The 19148-nt window shown below is 53.1% G+C and overlaps 10 protein-coding genes across 19 annotated transcripts; 5 read left to right on the top strand and 5 right to left on the bottom strand.

Moving 5' to 3' along the window:
* Positions 1-2350: 2350 nt before the first annotated feature.
* Positions 2351-3736, bottom strand: KVP17_001978 (uncharacterized protein; the record flags this gene model as incomplete). Its single annotated transcript, XM_068517862.1, has 1 exon — positions 2351-3736. One exon carries the CDS (start codon positions 3734-3736, stop codon positions 2351-2353), a length of 1386 nt encoding a protein of 461 aa, XP_068376221.1.
* Positions 3737-3972: 236 nt separating this feature from the next.
* Positions 3973-4743, bottom strand: KVP17_002004 (uncharacterized protein; the record flags this gene model as incomplete). 2 transcript variants are annotated; one of them, XM_068517904.1, is made up of 1 exon in its annotated part: positions 3973-4743. In XM_068517904.1, the coding sequence occupies one exon, from the start codon at positions 4741-4743 to the stop codon at positions 3973-3975; it is 771 nt and encodes a 256-aa protein (XP_068376263.1). The 2 variants fall into 2 exon arrangements, with proteins under 2 accessions (XP_068376263.1, XP_068376264.1); XM_068517905.1 differs by having other exon boundaries at positions 3973-4713.
* A 14-nt stretch (positions 4744-4757) lies between these two features.
* On the top strand, positions 4758-9178 carry KVP17_001972 (uncharacterized protein; the record flags this gene model as incomplete). Of its 3 annotated transcripts, XM_068517850.1 has the most annotated exons (3): positions 4758-4906; positions 4935-7585; positions 7656-9178. In XM_068517850.1, the coding sequence occupies 3 exons, from the start codon at positions 4758-4760 to the stop codon at positions 9176-9178; spliced, it is 4323 nt and encodes a 1440-aa protein (XP_068376209.1). The 3 variants fall into 3 exon arrangements, with proteins under 3 accessions (XP_068376209.1, XP_068376208.1, XP_068376207.1); XM_068517849.1 differs by lacking the exons at positions 4758-4906; positions 7656-9178 and having other exon boundaries at positions 5146-7593; XM_068517848.1 differs by lacking the exons at positions 4758-4906; positions 4935-7585 and having other exon boundaries at positions 7643-9178.
* A 26-nt stretch (positions 9179-9204) lies between these two features.
* Positions 9205-12148, top strand: KVP17_001968 (uncharacterized protein; the record flags this gene model as incomplete). 3 transcript variants are annotated; one of them, XM_068517839.1, is made up of 2 exons in its annotated part: positions 9205-10388; positions 10417-12148. In XM_068517839.1, 2 exons carry the CDS (start codon positions 9205-9207, stop codon positions 12146-12148), a joined length of 2916 nt encoding a protein of 971 aa, XP_068376198.1. The 3 variants fall into 3 exon arrangements, with proteins under 3 accessions (XP_068376198.1, XP_068376200.1, XP_068376199.1); XM_068517841.1 differs by lacking the exon at positions 10417-12148 and having other exon boundaries at positions 9205-10392; XM_068517840.1 differs by lacking the exon at positions 9205-10388 and having other exon boundaries at positions 10607-12148.
* A 63-nt stretch (positions 12149-12211) lies between these two features.
* On the bottom strand, positions 12212-12829 carry KVP17_001981 (uncharacterized protein; the record flags this gene model as incomplete). Its single annotated transcript, XM_068517867.1, has 1 exon — positions 12212-12829. One exon carries the CDS (start codon positions 12827-12829, stop codon positions 12212-12214), a length of 618 nt encoding a protein of 205 aa, XP_068376226.1.
* Positions 12830-12880: 51 nt separating this feature from the next.
* On the top strand, positions 12881-13225 carry KVP17_001996 (uncharacterized protein; the record flags this gene model as incomplete). The annotated part of the gene is made up of 1 exon (XM_068517893.1): positions 12881-13225. One exon carries the CDS (start codon positions 12881-12883, stop codon positions 13223-13225), a length of 345 nt encoding a protein of 114 aa, XP_068376252.1.
* Positions 13226-13330: 105 nt separating this feature from the next.
* Positions 13331-14135, bottom strand: KVP17_001997 (uncharacterized protein; the record flags this gene model as incomplete). 2 transcript variants are annotated; one of them, XM_068517895.1, is made up of 3 exons in its annotated part: positions 13331-13435; positions 13464-14034; positions 14062-14135. In XM_068517895.1, 3 exons carry the CDS (start codon positions 14133-14135, stop codon positions 13331-13333), a joined length of 750 nt encoding a protein of 249 aa, XP_068376254.1. The 2 variants fall into 2 exon arrangements, with proteins under 2 accessions (XP_068376254.1, XP_068376253.1); XM_068517894.1 differs by lacking the exon at positions 14062-14135 and having other exon boundaries at positions 13416-13727.
* Positions 14136-14199: 64 nt separating this feature from the next.
* On the bottom strand, positions 14200-15812 carry KVP17_001975 (uncharacterized protein; the record flags this gene model as incomplete). 2 transcript variants are annotated; one of them, XM_068517856.1, is made up of 2 exons in its annotated part: positions 14200-15759; positions 15786-15812. In XM_068517856.1, the coding sequence occupies 2 exons, from the start codon at positions 15810-15812 to the stop codon at positions 14200-14202; spliced, it is 1587 nt and encodes a 528-aa protein (XP_068376215.1). The 2 variants fall into 2 exon arrangements, with proteins under 2 accessions (XP_068376215.1, XP_068376216.1); XM_068517857.1 differs by lacking the exon at positions 15786-15812 and having other exon boundaries at positions 14200-15717.
* Positions 15813-16016: 204 nt separating this feature from the next.
* Positions 16017-18383, top strand: KVP17_001977 (uncharacterized protein; the record flags this gene model as incomplete). Of its 3 annotated transcripts, XM_068517861.1 has the most annotated exons (3): positions 16017-16033; positions 16062-16480; positions 16510-18383. In XM_068517861.1, 3 exons carry the CDS (start codon positions 16017-16019, stop codon positions 18381-18383), a joined length of 2310 nt encoding a protein of 769 aa, XP_068376220.1. The 3 variants fall into 3 exon arrangements, with proteins under 3 accessions (XP_068376220.1, XP_068376218.1, XP_068376219.1); XM_068517859.1 differs by lacking the exon at positions 16017-16033 and having other exon boundaries at positions 16153-16563; XM_068517860.1 differs by lacking the exons at positions 16017-16033; positions 16062-16480 and having other exon boundaries at positions 16893-18383.
* Positions 18384-18484: 101 nt separating this feature from the next.
* Positions 18485-19006, top strand: KVP17_001970 (uncharacterized protein; the record flags this gene model as incomplete). The annotated part of the gene is made up of 1 exon (XM_068517845.1): positions 18485-19006. One exon carries the CDS (start codon positions 18485-18487, stop codon positions 19004-19006), a length of 522 nt encoding a protein of 173 aa, XP_068376204.1.
* Between the last annotated feature and the right edge of the window lie 142 nt (positions 19007-19148).

The raw sequence follows: 19148 nt of genomic DNA, 5'->3' as shown, positions 1-19148 counted from the left end.
CAGAGGTGTGCGAGAACGTGGAAATTGAGCCAACGCTTGGTGCATTAGTGGTGTAGTGGGGACGCCTAATGCTCGTAGGTGTGGTTGCCCTCACAGCTGGAGTGGGTCCAGAGGTGTGTGAGAACGCAGAAGTCGAACCAACCGTTGGTGCATTAGTGGTGTAGTGGGGACGCCTAGTGCTCGTAGGTGTGGTCGCCCTGACAGCTGGAGTGGGTTCAGAGGTGTGGGAGAACGTGGACGTTGAGCCAACAGCCGGTGCATTCGTGGAGTAAACGGTAGTTCTAATCATTGGAGGAACAAATGTGTGTGAAAACGTCGAAGTCGAACCAACCGTCGGTGGGTTATTGGTGCAGTGGGGACGCCTAGTGCTCGTTGGCGTGGTCGTCCTGACTGCTGGAGTGGGTCCAGATGTGTGGGAGAACGTGGAAGGTGAGCCAACAGCTGGTGCATTCGTAGTGTAGTGGGGACGGCTAGGTGTTATTCGGACCGCTGGCCCGCCTTTGAGTGGCATGTCGGAAAGAGTAGCGGACATAGCAGTCCGGTCACCGGATCGTACGGGTGGTATCCCAGGTGGCAGCAGGAGTTTAGGGTTGAGATGCCTCACCTCAGACGGCGGCGCATACACTTGAGCTGTGCATGACCGCAGATGTTGTGGTGGGGCAGTAGGCAACCTCCGGTGCCCAGTTGACCCTCCGGGACCGTGGAGCATCGTAATGCTGGAGCTACCATTCTGGTCTAGTGACGAAATGGGGGTTGCCAACTGGACAGGCGTCGGAGGTTGAATGCCAGAATCTCCATGCCTTGGAGTGGGGGAGCTGATGGCGCAACCCGAGGAGCTACACACAGACTGGTAACTTCGCATCTCAATTCCTGGCCCCGATGAAACGCAAGTCATTGTGCCTCTACACGCTCCCATGTTCGAGAGCTCAGTCATTGGATCAACCAGAAGCGACAGTCCCCCAGTGGTGCTTGACTCAATAGAGACGGTCTGCCCGCAAGTCTTGAATGGGCCGCCTTCAGCTCCTTCCCCAGAGGAGGACGGGCAATAGTCAAGCGAATCGGCAGTCGCGTTGATACCATAGATGCTGTCGATTGATGCCACTGATTCGAATGTGCGATCAGCGGTCATATTACGTAGAATTCAAAAAGTTTGGCAATCTGTGAGAACAAGCTTGTATGACCTATATGCTCTAAAAATGTATATGATGAGTTCGGGCGTCATTCCTCAATCCTTACCGCAACGTGGTCAAAGCTCCCACGTTGTAATAGGGGGCAGAGACTTCGAACGAGCTCGAAGCATGACCCCGCCACCTTGTATGGTTTCTCACTACTCTAACACCCCCTCCAACGCCTCCCCCTACATAGCAGCTAGATGCGTGACTCCACCTCGTATTGGGATACAAATTGGCCGCGCTTTGACTCCAACAAGCACACCAACTCGCGTTTCGACTGCTAGGCAACAGAGGTCAGAGGGTGCAACTATTACCACATTCGACGATTTGAAAACTTTCAAGTCGAAGTTCCAGTTTTTGCCACCAGATAGACTAACAAGGGGCCCTGTTAACGGGCTACCGTCAGAACTGACATCAAGGCAGGTTCGAGCCCCCAAACCACCTACACAAGCGCCCAACCACTCACCGTCGAGAGGGACGCGAGCATCTACGCCAGTAGCACATGCACCGTCGATAGGGCCGCGAGCATCTACCCCAGTAGCACTCGCACCGTCGAGAGGGACGCGAGCATCTACGCCAGTAGCACTTGCACCATCGAGAGGGCCGCGAGCATCTACGCCAGTAGCACTCGCACCGTCGAGAGGGACGCGAGCATCTACGCCAGTAGCACTCGCACCGTCGAGAGGGACGCGAGCATCTACGCCAGTAGTTCGCACACCAGAACGAAGGCCTTGCACGCCGCAACGAAGCTCATCACCCGTCACAGCGGACAAGATCTGGGGCCACCGAGAAAGTCGCTCTTCCATCAGTTCCCGTAGCCCTACAGGCTCCCGTAGGGTCGTAAATCTCGCCTGCGGCACTCCTCACGCGATGAACAGCGTACATTCGTCGCGACGCTCTGCGGCCACCCATAGAGTTGGCTACCCTACTCATTCCGAAGAGCACCTGGGCTGTGACGGATTCAGTCTCTCACCGTCGGTACCAGGGTCAAGACGACAATCAGCGTTTGGTGAGTCGGAGGCACGTCACACACAGATTCGAATTGCTGGGCTTCTCCTGTTTCAAGGCAGACGTCATTGCTGGGTGAGCAGCCAGTATATTCCAAACAGAATCCGCGTGTTGGACCTCACCAACCCTGGTCTCCCAAATCTCCGACTCTGAACATTTTAAAGAACCCTTCACATTGAGCTAAGCGGTGGTGGTGGCGGCTGATTCATCAGGGGCTGATTCATCAGAGGCTGCAAGGTTGGAGGCGCTCGCAAACCAAGACGTGCGTCCTCCTCCAACTGCGTGTGTGGTGCTAGGTGAAAAAATTCCTGATGGTTTAATCGGGGAAGGGCCTCCAGATCTGTACCCTGAAGGATGTCAATTGAGGCTGCGTCCTCCATCAGTCTACAGAGGAGTACAGCTAAACCTGCAGTGTACTCTTGGCCGTCTCGGCTCTTCTTGATTGGACGGCCATCGTTTAGTGGGTTAATCAGGCACATCCCGTTTCGGGGTGCAGTTTTTGCCGGACCTTGAAACTGCTCAAACTCGACATGACACTGCTTAATCCACTGGACACGAAAAGTAGAGCCTAGTCTGTTACTGAATGGACCCCAGACGGCCGAGCATAGGCTGGCATCCGGTGGCGACGCCATTCGAGCGTAGCCCTGGAATCCTCCGCTCTCATTGCCGCTGAACAGCAGCAGAACGACATCTGAATTCAAGTAGGCATGCTCGAGCTTGGCTGTGTTGTTCCGACCAGAGGCCCAAATCCCCAACTGTACAGACAGGAAAACGTTCCTCATTTGCATAGACTTGATGACAAATGCCCTCAGAGGCACTCGGAAGCTCACGTCGAATTCCACAGAGGCCGGATCATCAGAGTACGCTACGTCCCTGTAAAGCTTCTGCAGGCCGGGAGTGTCAACATGGCGACACAGCTCTGGCAGCCCCCAGGCGGATTGTAACACCAAGCCTTCATTTGCCAAAGCAGAACGGGAAACTGACATCAACTGCGACAAGTGGAGGTTCAGTCGAGCTATCTTGGAGGCTACCAAGGGGTTGTTCTCATCCAGTGGGGCAACATGCCGCCCAAGTACGAATTCCAAGTACCAGTCAGGGAGAATGTCAGGCCTCCACGAGCTCTGTCTTCGAAAGTGCATCAGTCGACAACGAGACCCGAACGGGCAAAACCCCAGAAAGAACATGGCGCACTCCAAGTGGGTCTTCTTCTGGTCCGTTGACCGGGTATGCAAGAAGGGGCAGCAGTTTAGGAGGTAGTCTCTGCAGTGACCTGTCGTGGCAAAGGCTTGGCAAACAGGCAACTTCGACACTTCGAAGTGATGTACGAAATCACATGAACTCCCATTTGGACAAATGTTTTTGAGCCAGTGCCTACACACCAGAGTCTGCTTGCCAGCGCGTTTCAAAACGCGGAAACGACTTTGCGTGTAGGCCTCTTGGTCTGCGCTGCCCATGTGACCCATCTTCACCATACCCTCCTGCTGTTGCATCTGCAGCATGTTCAGTCGGGCCTCCTCCGCATCCTTCCGTCCAAGAGCTATCTCGAACTCAAACATCAAATTCGTATTTTTCAGATATTCGCCTCGTCGGAATCCATAACGAGGGTGTAACAAAAAGGGCCGATTTCGATTAAAATCGCAATCTGTTTATTCCGTTAACGAACGAGATCTCGACACACTGCAGTGGAATCTACCGTACTGCTGGTTTTAAAAGGACACACTGTGTGAAGAGCAGGGAGGTTCGAGGTTAATTTAGGTCTGTGTGAAACAGAGTGTCCCATGTTGTGGGACATCTACTTCTCTATATACATTTGCGTGCATAACTCCACTGTGTCGATCCATGTCGCTACGCTGTGCCCCGTGACTCTGGAGTCGCTGTAGAGCTCATAATCATTGCCTCCAGCAGTGGTCCTGTCACCGAAGAAATCTATGGAATCACAGGTGATGATGTCCATGGGTGCCGAGTGCTTGGCGGTACTGATGTAGTTGAGGCAGAACCGCTTGTCCCACTTATCAGGGTAGCAGTCTAGAGATATTTGACCCCCTTTTGCAATAGTCCACCCTTGGTTTCCAAAACTCGCTCGCAGGGATTCAATCATTTTGTCTCTGATGTTCTCCTTCTTATCCATGACGACGAAGTCCTCTCGGCCTTGTTGATCAATCGAGCGGCCTGGAGGACAGAAGTTAATCATTCCCCTGCGAAACTCCACGAAGGTCCCCCGCTTACGGGGTAGCTTCAGGTTGGCCATATACTTCAAGGCGTGATTAATTAGTTCTTGGGTGCGCTCCTCTCCCATGTGCTGTAGCATGTCCATAGACGCGAGTAACTCTCCAGCAGAGAAGACTTGGGTACCGTTCTCTGCGAACACGACATCCAGAATCGTGTCCCAACCATCTCCGAACTGCTCCTGCACCTTGGCAATGTCGGATCCGGTCACAACAGCAACCCCCACGCCTTCAGCGGAGAGGCGTCTTAGGAGATCCTTCATCTCATCAGGGACTGGCTGCCGACTGGTACATAGTGTCCCATCCATATCGAAGAGGGCTAATCGCTTCGGTAGCATTTCTGCATTTGCGAATGACGCTGGTGGAGGTGGTGGACCTGCTTAGGGTACTTTTCGCTCAAGGGGTGGATCCTGAGACGGCTAGGCATGCACATAACCACCTGCTAATGCTGAACGACCACCCGCAGGGGTGGAACATTGCGCTGGAGTTGATCGAGGCCTAGTAGGAGATTGTTTTGATGTTCACACAGCCCTAATGACGACGATGTGGCCCTTGTGGGCTCCCAGTTATTCCGACATGTGGTTACAAATCGGATTCATATGTTGGTTACTTCTGGTGCAGTAGTATCCGCACAGCAGCGGGTTCTGGCTTTGATTCCGGTTGTGAGCGGCCTTCAAACACGATGTCGCCTGGTTGAGAGTTTTATCACCATGGAAGTTGCAATGAATTCCTCGAGATGGATGGACATCATGACTCAAAAGGACTCCTTTGATGATTGCATGTCTATTCTACGAGGTTTGGCGTGCTTCATCGAAGCCATGGACCGGGTTGCGGAGATGCCAGAAATGCTCAAACTCCTAGGACTTCCGCGACATACAAGAGTTCGCGACCTCCCTCAATACACCACAGGCGCCGAGCAATTTAGCCGGCTTACTGATGTCGTAGGCCACTGCCTCTCACTGTCTTGCCGGTCGCTGGAACAGGACAGGGCCTGGAGTCAGCTGGCCATCGAAGCGCTTCATGTATTGTCGTTGTGGACCTCCGCATACGACACCCTCATCCTGTCTCCTGAGATCGTGAACGCAATGCACTTCCTCCTCGGAGTAGAGGAGGTTAGGGGAGACGTGGGGGAGACGTGTGTAGTGCTGTTGCCGCGAGTGGAATTCCTCTGCGCACCTGTGAACCAAGTTGAGCAGTCCAAGTCCAGCGCCGAAGAGCTGATCTTTAAAGTAGTGTTCGTCGGTTTTCGAGCTATCGTGGAGAATGCTCGTCATGAAACCGTCGATGAGTCCATGGCCTCATGGTGGCCACTACTGAGGTCTACCGTAAGCCGGCCTTGGACTATGAGTCTCATATTTGGGGGTGACTGTCCTGTCCGCCTGGACCCCTACCGAGAACTCATTCTGCAGGCACTGAGCGAGCCACTCCATACCTGCGACGTCCACTCTCTCGAGAACTTATTTGGGGTGTGGGCTGAGATTCGGGACTTCCTTCGAGACGAACCGCTGGGTCTTGACGTTTTTGTCAACAAGGACCGGGTTGCAGAAATCATCTGGAAGTCGTTTGATGATATCGTACCAGCGGTACTGCGGGTGTTAGGCCATGGATGCTCGGACTTCCAGACCGAGGACCTCGTAGAAACGACTCAGGAATTGGTTGGACATATGCACGCAAGTCTCACGACAGCCAAAATGTCCACGGACCCCCTCTTCCTCAGCACGAGCAAGGCGATAGAGGCTACGGTCAGCGATGGCGACGCGCTGTCCTTCTGCCGTCTTGCACCTTTTGTGGAGGTGTTGTTGGAAATGGATGCCGCCACGGATATTTTCAAGGAGAACCTGAACGCTGCTGCCCAAGACTTGCTGGAAGTAGTGCTGGTGGCCGCCCAGAGTTTCAACAGCTGGCCAGCTGAGACCCTCTGTCTGTTTACCTCGATATTCTCTTCGCTGGCCCCGCAAATTACGACTCACTCGGATATCATATCCCCAGCGCTGACCTGTTTGTTACGGCTGCTACCCACCGATGACATTGTGGTTTCCGATGCGATTCGGTCTATATGTGATGCGTGGGAGTATCCGGCCGTCAATATTGTGTTGCGAGTGCTAGAGGCGGTCATTGAAGCCTTGCCCACACTGTCTATCCAGGCATGTGCATTGTTCGGTCGCGGAGTCGGCCTTCTTATGCTAAAAAATCCCGTGGACATGACCAGTCTGCTCGCGATGGACCTCACCCACACCTCTACCGATACCGGCATACGTTATGTTGCCTTGTACAATGGCATCCTAGTTGAGATGGTAATGGCTAGGGGAGATCTGAACGTTAACGTTGGCGGGTTCCTCGCGCTAGTCAGTCAGGTGCCTCCATTGGGGCTGACGTGCTCTCGCCTACCCTTGTATGACTGCCAGCAATGCAACCGGAGCTGGCTTCGTAAAGCAATAATGGACGGTGATGGCCTGCTGGGCTTCCACTCGCTGTCGTTTGAGTGTCTGCTGATCGGAATGGGATCTCGTCGAGTGATCACGCTGTCGGACTCGGACATGTCACTTCTTCCTGTGGCAGAACACGTGAGAGTGCATCATGCATTTCCTGCGGTTCAAGGCGATTTGCCGTCGCTTATGAGAGCTGCGGCTCCGCAGACACGTGTAGACGCTGATCGACTATCTCCGGTGTGGCATCTGATGCATCACGTAATGCTGGCAGAATTGGAAAGTCAAATTCCCGACGCATTGAAAGTGGACTTGGTTGGTGTGGGACTGGAGCAACTCTGTCTTTCGGGCGTGTCCCCCTCTCCTGAAGTCGCCAGTGCCATTGTTTCCGCTGCTGTCAGTACCAATGATCTCCCTCAAGCTACTCTGACTCGTGTTGTGTACTTCGCCTTTATGCGTCTGCACCAGGTGGAACGGGTTGACCGTGGACTGGCACTGGCCATCCAAAGACTTATCGACTGTAAGACAGGAGTCCTATCGCTTGTCCAGAGCCTGTGGAGCCAACCCGACCCTGGGGACAGCCTCGTCTCCAACCTTAATGACCACTACCGAGAGGTCGTTTTTCTGGGACTCGGACGCTTTAGGCAATTCAGACTCCGACAATTGTTGGTGGAGGTCTGCAGAGTGGCTAACCGGCTTCAGACTCCCGACTCGCTTCTGATGTTCGAAGATCCCAGACGAAGAATCGTGGATTGTGAGTGAGTTTTTAGACTGGTCACACTACGTTCACGTGTGCGTTGCGAATGCACACATGAATCGCTCAGACATGAATATGGTCACTTCAGATTCTTATGATAGTGCTGAGTCCCAGCCGAAGCACTTTGCTGTCGGCGGATCCGTGGAGGACCTCGTAGAGGACGAACAGATGATCGACGAACTGATTGGACTGGAGGCGGAGTCCGAGACTGGCCCCGTCGAGCAGTCTGACGAAGTGGTGCTTTCTAGAGTCCCTAATGGAAGACTGCGATCGCTTCTCCAGGAGAATCGGAGTATTCTGTGCTCGCTGATAAACAACACCTTAGCGTCGAACCAAACTGTCACTGATGAGGCGGTCGTCGGTGCCAGCGAGGGTGAAGACACCCCAAGAGCCTGGCGCCCCCGAGACATCCGAGAGAAGAAGGCCAGCCCCCACGCAAGTGAGGTTCCGCATTCGGCTGAGCAGTACTTCGACGTCATTTTCGACGCGTTGCAGAGACAGGTGGGACATTGCGATCCTTCGTCTAGTGATCCGACGATGGAAAACCTGCCCTCTTCAAGGGTGGGGATGCAGGCGGAGTTTACGAAGGAGGCAGTAGTGGTTGATGCCGCGGCCACCTTCACTCGACCCTTCATTCATGGGAGCACAAGGAATCAGTCGGGGGATACCCTCTCCAGGGACATCTCTGTAGACCCCACCGCCTCTGCCTTGCATGTGTTCGCGTCTTTTCCTTCCTCCCATGACGTCAGACTTACAACGGTAGAAGTTCTCTTCCACCAATCGCGAAGGAGATTCCTGGCGATTGACTTGGCACTACTCACCGTGGGTCTGATATTTCTGATTGTTGCTTGGTCAGCACGAAACCTGGAGCTCCTCTTCTGGGCGCTGTCTCTGGTGGCACGGTATTCCCTGGTGCTAGTGTTCGTTCTCATGAGTATTCGCCTCAGTTCAAGAACTGAAGAAATATGCAGAGGGATCCTACGGGAAGACAGAACCATTGCCGAAGTCGAACGCCAATGGCAGCCCAAGATTCTCTTCTACACCAACATCCTTACTCGCGTCATTGGGATCTGGTGCGGCGTCGCCTTGCTTCTGGAGATAATACTGGGGATCTCCTATTCCGCGACGAATCATCGACCTCTATGGGTGGTCCTCAGCCTTGTGGCCGTCTCGAGCTTCATCCAGGGGGTCGTACCCTTTGTCCTTGAAGAGCCGAGGGAGGAAGCTGAGCGGACGGTGCGCATGCTTGAACTCAGCTTCAGGCTCCACGCCCCGCTATCGCAGGCGTCTTTGGAAACCTGCTCCTTGAAGCCCAAAGCTTTGTCACTTATGGTAGACAAGGCATTGATCCTGACGGATAGGCCACAAGCCTACTTCAACTGCCTCCTTCACATCAACTCTGGAGTAGCGACATTGCATCTCGCAAGCGGTACAGTTATTGGTCCACTGGAGATTCAAGCGGTCACCACCTCAACCATGACTTCCTTCGTGGACTCTTCTGGAAAGGAGTGGCGTTTTCAATTCCGGAGGCTCACTGGGGCCGATAAACTCGGCGCTGAGCTGCTTGAACGTGGGGCGAATGAGGTGTGATACGTATCAAACTAGCATTTCTTTTGATGCCTCAAGCTCCGGTGTTCTCCCATGCACAGGACTCCATGACCATTTCAATAGGATTTCGTATGAAGCTGGTGGATGTGGCCCTCACAGACAGTAGCATCAGCATCCAGCTCCATCGAACAATCGACTCCAAAGATCTCCAAATGGATATCACCCTACCAAAGCCTATAGTACCTGAATCATCTGTCCTGTCTCAGAGTGTGACCTTCACCAGGACGACATCAGTGGCGCCATTCATGCCAGGAACGCATCCTGTCTGCCTTGACATCACGCTGCGAAAGCTAGTTTCTGGAGACGATCGCGTCTGGAGCAATTTTTGTCACCAGAACGGAAAATACTGGGAAAGAGCGATGCGATGCCCCAACGTAGACGCTGTACAATTCTATAGGGAGGACAGCGAGATTGGCAAGCTGCTGAAGCTGTTGCCTCGGCACGCGCAGGACGACTTATCAGTTAGTCTTGAGCAGCCAGGGCTTCCTCCCGGTTCACTGGTCCTTCGTAATTACTTTTCCGAAACTCAGGTCTTCAGGCAAGGTTCAGTGTACCAAAGCTACTTTGCCTTTCCTGGGTCTGAGATGGAGGTACGTATCGAGCAGTCAGTCGTTAGAGATGACTTGGTTATCAGTCGCCTGAGCCTGTGGCACCAAAAAGTCATCTACCTCCGTGAAGTGATGGAGAACAAATCAAACTGGTCCGAGCAACTCACGTCTCAGTTTTGGTTACGTTTCCTCTTGCAGGTGGCCCGCGCAGAAGCCAATGATAAGTTCCCGTTCAAACGTCGCGTCTACAGACTCTTCGCACAGCATCAAGTGACAAGCACCCTTATGCACAGCACGGCAGAATCCTTCCTGCGGTTTATGACTGGGGATGATGTTGAGTCCTCACATAGGCTGTTCTGGTGGAGGCTGCTGCCTCCTTGTGGAGGAATCACCTTCCTAAACATGTATTCAGGCGGGTATCAGATAATCTCGTTACTGGTCCCCACCCTCAATGACTTGGCTCACTGTCTTCGTGCAGGTCTCACAGCCTTCCACAGCGATTCGTCGCGGCTCCCCAAGATTGCAGGGTTTGAGTGTGCTCCGGTGAAAGGGTCACAAGTAAAGCTCGGCGAGGTAGAGGGGACGTCCTTCGTTCGCCGCTGGACCGCTCTCAACATGATCAACCTGGAGCTTTCTCCTTTGAGGTGACAAAGAGGGGAAACTCTGACGCAGTGGATACATTGGCTCCGGGGAGGGCCGGGTGAACTACAGACTGAGTTTGACGCCCGGGTGGTCGGGAGACACATCCTTCATATGTTTAGACTGTCACGTCGTCGATGTTCTGGGCGGGCAGAGGATCAAGGCGGTGCCTTTTGAAGCCGCCAACCAGACCCCAGTAGTGCTTCATTCTACACTCCACAAGATGAAAGCCCTGCTGCTCACCCTCCACTCCATCGAACCTCCTGCAACCTACCATGTCACTCGCGAGATGGTGGTAGGCAGGTCGCCTAAGACGGATTTAATCCGATCCAAAAGCGAGTTAGACTTCTTACGAGCGTCTACCGTTGGGTTCTTTACTGCCGAGAGCGCTGCACTGGAGACGACTATGATGATCGGCGCTAGGACCGCTAACTCAAGTCTGGAAATGGGTTCGGGGTCGCAATCCAATCGATCCCCTTTGAGGCATGTGGTTTTGGAGAAGAAAAATGAGAGTCGTGGCATGCCTGAACAGCATGCCCTCGACAACCTCGACGATTCTGACGAAACCCCGCCTCAATCCGGTCCTCCAGCTGTCCAAACCCCGCCTCAATCCGGTCCTCCAGCTGTCCGACTTGACTCCGTAGCGGATTCAGTGATAGCTCCGTTGGAATCCTTGCAGAGTCTGAACTTCGATGATGTGATGCTGCCTGATGACGAATCTTCAGCAAGTGACTTGCCGCTTGGCGTCGTTTTCAGCTACCTCAAACGCGGAAAGACGCTGTTTGTGTGTGTGGACTTCTCCGAGACCAGGTCAGCATACGAGACTCTCAGGTGTGTTGACATTGTTGTGAGTTACGAGGCCTCCCAGGACGCCGAGGCCCCCAGGGAGCCGGAGAACGAGATGTTCCACTGGAGGGGACACGTGAATGACTTCGAGAAATCCAAAGTGGCCTGCGCAGCGTTAGGCTTCGCCTGCATCCTCGCCGATGTCCAGCTCCCTCTCCCACTATCAACGGTTGACAGCAGTGGCCCGCCACTATTGACGATCCCTGAAACAGATATCAAACCTTTCTACCATAGTGCCTTGAGTCATCGCTACCGACAAAGCCTACCTGATCTCTTCAGTAGGGTCTCATGTTATCCACCAGGCGTGGAGCTGGGCAATAGAGTGGCAGTTGTCAGTTACTGCCCCCTTTTAAGTCGGAACGGAACGATTGTCATCGCCCATTCCATAACTGGTCGTGTTTTAGTAAGACACTTCCGAAGGCCCATCCTGGCTGAGCAGATTACCGAGCTGCACCTCATTATCGGCCAGTTCCAGTCGCTTCCTTTCGAGACTCCCAGCGCTCGTCTTCCGCCGGTGAAGCCCTTTACGAACCCCGAAACTGCCGAGGCTGCCGTTGCAATGGTGAATCAGTGGGCCGTACAGGACGACATTCACGCTCCAGACAGCAGTTTGACGCTATTGATTCGAACCCACGGACGTCCACGGCCAGCCTCTGTCGGTGTTGACGCGGATATCGTCCGCAACGCCGTTCATGTGTGCATAAGACTCGTCGTCTTCGTTTCCGGTGGATCTCCCCGCGCTGTATACAGCCTACCGTTACCAGCGCCGGCGCTGGTGGCGCTCCCGAAGGTGTACGGCTCAGCCGTCTGTATTGCTAGTGCTGTGTATCGCAGATGGGCGGAGGACAAGTCCGAAGGAGAAATCAGCAGGGCGGCTTCCATGGTTGAAGTCAGCAGACAGTCGTCTTTGTTGTTGTAGCTTGTTGGGGCTCAGGTTAGGAGCCCCAACAAAGCCATGCGTGCTCTGTGGAGTACTTTCAAGTTAGTACAACATACTTCTAATCACCCCAACCAAGCTTCTTGCCATGTCGAGGTCATCTGCCTCCACGAATTCGACATAGCGATTAACTATAGCTTTGAAGTGCGCTTTCTCAGCCTTCAGGTCCCTTACCTCTACCTCCAGACGGATGTTGGCAGCATCCAACTCCGCTGTTCGAGTATGCATTGGTGAATTAGTTGATCGAGTCACCGCCTCCATGAAGCTGGCAGCCCAATCCTCATCGTTGTCTCTCGCATCAAGGTTAAAGTCTAATCGGTTTGACATCGTCTGAAGCTGTTGTCGAAGATTGTTGGGGCTGGCCAATGGTTGGGCTGGCTCATCCAATCCTCGGTCGCATTCGGCCTCATCATCAGTCTGCCGGCCAGAGACGACGCCAGACAAAGTTTGATCCAGCGCCTCAACATGAGCTTCGTCAGCTGGGCCCCACCCTCGATCAAGGTACTTTTGTAGGTCCTCAGTGGGAGGCCTCAGAGGCGATGGTAAGTCTGAGTCACCCTCGCTTGAGGACTCAGCTTCTCGGACTGCCGAAGGGGCTGCAGGCTCTGCAGATACTTCTGAATCTGGAGAGAACCGTGCATGAACAGGAGTAAACAGAGCCATTTTCGATATTTCCAACAACTCGTTACTAATTTGCAACTTTTTACCTCACCGATGGCTGGACACATCCAAGAAGCACGTCATGTGCACTTCGCCTCGGCTGATGAGTTCAGCCCCAAGGACCCTCCTTTGCGTAGCCGTACTGCTGGAGCGAACTCTAATACTGACCTGCTTACCCGTCGACGGCTGCAATATGCTAGCTCCAGAGGTAACGCTACCCTCGACGGCAATAACCTTGAAGAGGTACTACTCGACGAGAGACAGTCAACTCCTATCGCAATCAACGAAGAGATTCTAGGACTGTACAAGGACCTCGACACTGATGACGAGTCTACAGGTTGGTTCGTGGATGCAGATGCTGATGACGATGACATTTCTCAGTTCACGCGCGGAGGATGATCCGCCTATATTTTATTGCATGCAGATTGGAGGAAATATTGCCTCCTGTGGTGAATTATAGTGTACACCAATTGTAATTTCGCGATGCCACGAGTTTTCGATGGACTACATGAAGCCGCATCCTTCATCCTCTGAAGAGCTGTCTTCCTCTTCTTCCTTCCGCCACAGCGTAGGAAGTCCGACAACCATCTCAGTGAGCCCTCGGAAAACCTGAGTTGCCAGACCCGACCCTTCTCACTCTATCAACGTTTTTACCATTCATAGCGGAGGTCTTTACCAACCGCACACCGGTTAAGAGGCTCAGCTCCGTGGCCTCCTTGGCGATCTTGCTATGGTTCGGGTCTAGGGAGTCCACGAGGTCTTTTTTGGTGGCTGCAAGGTATAATACAGGAGTGCCTTGAATTCGTCGCTCGTCCAGTGCCTCTCGAAAGAACGAAATCTGCTCTTTGCACTCTCGAAAGGAGTCGTAGTTCGTCGAGTCATACGTGAAGATGTAACCCATTCTTGAGGGGGCTACTGGCCTGTGGATTGAGCGGTTCACGTAGTCTGGTGGAGGGCGGAACCCCTCAAAGGGAACAGGTTGGCTCTTTTCCGATTCGGCATCCTCCCTCTCCTTTCGCTCCAGGTTCAACCAGTACCCCAGTCCCCAAATGTCTTTTCCGAACCCGACAAGCCCGGGCACATCCTCAATCTCCACGATCACCGTGGCATCGGTACCAACGTCAGCGGCGAGATCAGAGTTGATCGTCACTGTGACATAGTAGAGCGCGGGCCTGTCTGTGGATGCGAAGGAGCAATCTTGAGCGATTCTGTCTGTGCAGCGAAGTTCTGCTTACACACGCTGCACAAAGGAATTTATCAACGAGGTCTTGCCACAGCCTTTACGGCCTATCACCGTTATTCGAATCATTGCCGGCAATCTGTTGCCGGCCATGATGCCTGAACTCCCGATTAGTCTTAGTTTGCAACACAAATCATGAGCAAACACGACTTCTCAAGAGATCCATAAGTTCTTTCAGCCGCATCGTCCGCTGTTTTCCTTTGAAGTTAGCGTCGGTCTTGAACATCTTGCACACATCCCTCATCTTGATAGAGGCATTGGCCTTCTTGTAGGCCTTCTCTGCTGCATCGTAAACCATCTTGGAGTACGGCTTCGAGGAACAGACAACACCAGTCATCATTCCACGTAGCACATCTAGAAGCTCGTCCCCACTCGCCCGCTTGAATGTATCCAGGTCCTTCACATGATTGCAGATGTCTTTTGGGAGCATGCTGATGAGGACCTCCTGCGGATTTGGGAGGCCAGGCAACTTGAAGTCGGGCAGGATCAGAGGGATTTTATTGTGAATGACGCGGATGTGGGGGAAGTCGAAGCGAATCTGAGATCGAACGTTGATTTTCTTCAATGAGGCGCTGGAGGTGGGGCTTTGGTTGTATTGGTAATCGTCTTCAAACTCATCATCGTCTTCCTCATCATCATCTTCCCCATCATCGTCTTCCTCATCATCTTCCGCCTCGTAGTAGTCTTCGTCGTCCTTGGTGATGTAGTAATCCGCGTAGACGGATGTCGCTTCCTCTGGCACTTCAGTAACGTCTTCTGGCGCTCCAGTTACTTCCTCTGGCACTCCAGTTACTTCTTCTGGCACTTCAGTCGCTTCCTCTGGCACTCCAGTTACTTCTTCTGGCACTTCAGTTGCTTCCTCTGGCACCTCAGTAACGTCTTCTGGCACTTCAGTTGCTTCCTCTGGCATTTCAGTAACTTCTTCTGGCACTTCAGTTGCTTCTTCAGGACTCTCCGTCTCCTCCGAAGCAGTCTTGGTTGCGGGTGCGGAATAGCCACCCTCAGGAACAGTTATCACGTGTGGCATCTCTGTGGACTTGGCAGGAAAGACACCTGAATGATATACTAGCGCCTCGATTTTGCTTTCTTCGTTGATCACAAACCCAAGGGCAAAAGATTGGGCCGAAGCGAACAACCTGTCTATCTGACCTGAAAGCGGCTTGCCAGTCCTGTTGGCAAGGACGCCAACTAAGGCAAAGTCGTCAGCCGGAAACGGCTGCACCACCAAACTAACGTTAAAAAGGTCAAGGAAGCTCGCATTCGTTGAACTGACGCTGATATCCGACACAGCCACTCCGTTGACATTAGCCAATGATTTGACGGACTCTGGAATCGGACCTTCGAGTAGTGCGACTGCTCGGGCCTCCCAAACCGTTAGCGAGCCCAGGTCTTTCACATCCTCAGCCGAGTGAAATTCCATCGATCCCTCAGATGGCAGTCGCACACCAAGCCTGTTGCCGCAGGGCTGTTGCACAGCGAAATCTATGTAATCGGGAACAGTCACATCTGCTGCGTCAACATTGATTACTCCTCCTGAAAACATCACTCCCAGTGGCTTCGTAAGTCCCATTCCTGCGAACTGGAACTTCCCTGCGAGTCGTTTCGACTTGCCAGCCATGCAAGGCACGTAGTAGCATCGGGGATCTGTCATGCAACGGCCTTCTCGAAGCCTTCGACACGCCGACAGATCAGTCTGTTTCCAAGTGCGCTGGCACTCACCGGTCTAAGGGGAAAGCAATGCGGCATGCACCTCGACAACGTGACCGACGCCAAGAGTGAGTACAGTGCACGCATATGCTGCGTTTTAGGTTCGTATCTTTAAAGGATATGCGCCTAACCAATGTCACTCCAATCATGAAGCGACTCTGCGCGGCCTGTGGCCTGAACGTTTCCTGAAGCGCCTGTCTGTGGGCTGCCCAGTTTGAGTGATTAAATTGATTAACCAAAGAAATGACCAAAACTCTGCAGTGGGAGAACGTCGTAGTACTAACGCAGTGATTTCTTTGGTCCGACGGATGAGAATGGTCGCGCACCACGCAAACGACCACCAGAGGTGTCGAGTGCAAAGCAGTTGAAGCGTACGAAAATGGAAGCTGAGCTGCATCCCACCGTCATAGCCCCGTCATCTGAAAGCGGCACCGAGTCCTCTGGAGCATCCGGAGTCTGCAATGGGCAAGTAACGCCTGTTCAGCAGAGCCCTGAGGTCCGCGTCACTCCTGGAGCCCCGAAACGGTTATCGTTAATAAATTTAGCCGAGGTGGATTCGCAACCGGATGACTTCACCTCGAGTCAGAAGGACCTCGGCAGTGATAAGTTCCATCCACTTTCTTACAGCTCAACGGATCTATTCCACGGTAAAAACGCTTCTGCTGGCTTTTTTACGGTGGCCAAGAAGAAAGATGAGAAGGAGCGAGGTGAGGTGGCGTGGACTGAGGTAACGCAGTATCTGTCCTGTTCGCAATTCTTACTGACGGATGGGATCGTATTGAAGCCTTGAAGGGCTCAGGCTCCGGATCCAAGAAGAAATCTATCGTTATCTTGTGCAATGTCTTCAGGCTTCTTCTGGTCCATTCTCCCAAGGACTTAGAGCGTGCATGTTGGCTCTCGCTCAGCAAGCTAGCCCCCAATTACGAGGCTGTCGAAACGGGAATTGGTGATGGTCTCCTTCTTCGCGCTGTCTCGGAGTTCTACAATCGCTCCGAGGCAAACATACGCGCCGATCTCGTGGAGTTTGAGGACCTCGGCTTGGTGGCCTCCCATTCTCGGTCGTCGATGAGGACCCTGCTGGGATCTCAGCCGTTGACTATCGAATCGGTTTTCTCAACGATGAGAGGGATAGCTGAAATTTCTGGGGCTAACGCTCAAACACAAAAGAAGAACCTGGTGAAACGTCTCCTGTCTTCCGCCTCATCCATTGAATGCAAGTTCATAATTCGGTTCCTGCAGGCCAAACTACGGATTGGGATTCAGACCGCGTCAGTCATATCTGCCCTTGCTGCCTGCTTCGTTCTCTCGCCATGCTCCTCAGGCGTCACCGCTGATATTCGCGGATCTGAGTCTTCCATCGCGGAGATGGAAGCAGCGGTTAAACGTGCTCTGTCTGAAGTTCCCGACATCGGTTTCGTGGTTCAATGCCTTATCAACGGAGAGGGTCCTGAGACGCTGCCAACCGTCTGCCACATCACTCCTGGACGTCCTGTGCTCCCGATGCTTGCAAAGCCAGTCAAGAGCGTCTCCACAGTCTTCGATAGGTTCGCCGACTCGAAATTCACATGTGAGTACAAATACGACGGGGAAAGAGGCCAGCTGCACATATCCAAGGGCACAGTGAGAATCTTTTCCCGTAACATGGAAGAAATGACTAGCAAGTATCCAGACGTCGTGAGAATCTGCTTGGATGCGCTTCTCGAGACTGGTACCGAGTGCATTGTCGACGCAGAAATCGTGGCGTTTGACACAGAGAAGGGCATCCTTCCCTTTCAAGTGCTGTCCACACGCAAACGCAAAGATGTGTCTGAGGCCAACATTGAGACTGGCGTTTGTGTCTACGCCTTCGATATTTTGTTCATGAGCGAGCCGCTACTTCAGCGGTCGCTGGCAGAGAGGAGACGGCTGCTGCATCAGTGCTTTGCTGAGAGTGCAGGTCGGTTCCAGTTCGCATCATTTAGGGACTGTGACAATACTGAGGAGCTTGATACGTTTCTTCAGGAGTCAGTTGATGCCAATTGTGAAGGTCTGATGGTTAAGGCTCTGGAGTCACACGCTACATACCAACCCAGCCTCCGTTCTCGCTATTGGCTCAAGTTGAAGAAGGACTACATCGATGCAATCGGTGACAGCGTGGACGTTGTCCCTGTCGGAGTCTTCTACGGCAAGGGCAAACGATCCGGAGTGTTCGGCGCATTTTTGTTGGCTGTTTACGATGCAGGCACCGAAACCTTTCAAACAGTATGTAAGATAGGCACCGGCTTCACTGACAAGTCACTAGGAGATTTACATCAGAAGCTCTCTAGTGCCGTCACGGAGAGACAACCCAGCTGTGTGGATGCTGCTGAATCCAAACCTCCAGACCTGTGGTTGACGCCGACATTTGTGTGGGAGATCAAGGCGGCGGATCTCTCTATCTCTCCAGTGCATACTGCAGGATCACATCTCAACAACGGGCGCGGGATCAGCCTGAGGTTTCCTCGTTTCCTTCGGGAACGACCTGATAAGAACCCGTCAGATTGTACGGACACATCGCAAATACTGGAAATGTTCAAGGAGCAATTCACCAAAAGGGTCGAGGAAGATGACGAAGAAGACATGCTCATTTGATTTCGAGAGATCACAGTATTTGACCAAGCTGTTGAATGTCCTGCCTGATCTGATGACCCTTTGTCAACACCCCATGAGCCTTTACCCTGTCAACACCCCTAATGAGCCTTTACCCTGTCAACACCCCTCAATTGCTTCTTATTCGAGACAAAACGGTTGTCGTAAAACCACGATTTCGGTCCGAGGTCCTCAGCAGCATGTCTCAACCCAAGGAAAGGCGTACGTTCAGGACCTTCTCGTACAAGGGCATCGAGCTCAAGGAGTTGCTCGACGTCCCGAAGGAGCAGCTCGTGGAACTCTTCCCTGCTCGTCTCCGCAGAAAGATCACTCGTGGTGCGCACAAGGCTAAGTACGAGCACGTTCTGCGAAAGTGCCGTAAGGCCCGCAAGGATCTGGCTGTAGGCGAGAAGCCCGCCATCGTCAAGACTCACCTCCGCCATATGATTGTTGTTCCCGAGATGATCAGCTCTGTCATTGGTGTCTACAACGGGAAGACTTTCTGTGAGGTCGAGATCAAGCCGGAGATGGTGGGTCATTACCTGGGAGAGTTCTCCATCACCTACAAGCCTGTGAAGCACGGTAAGGCTGGCCATTCAGCCGGCAAGTACATGCCTTTCCAATGATGTGGGAATCCTTTTGACATGCGATGCTAGGGGCTTCCACGGGACTGGTACAGGGCTGGGGTCTCACCTGATGACTGAGTGACCTGAGCAGAATTCCTTTGTTGATTCATACTCGCGGATATCTTTCTGATCTACGGAACCT

Source organism: the organism of the source record quoted next, assembly GCF_019968985.1.
Source record: "MAG: Porospora cf. gigantea B chromosome Unknown PgB_NODE_25_length_67300_cov_128.825, whole genome shotgun sequence".
NCBI lineage: Eukaryota > Apicomplexa > Conoidasida > Eugregarinorida > Porosporidae > Porospora > Porospora cf. gigantea B.
This window is presented reverse-complemented; position numbering and strand designations above follow the sequence as displayed.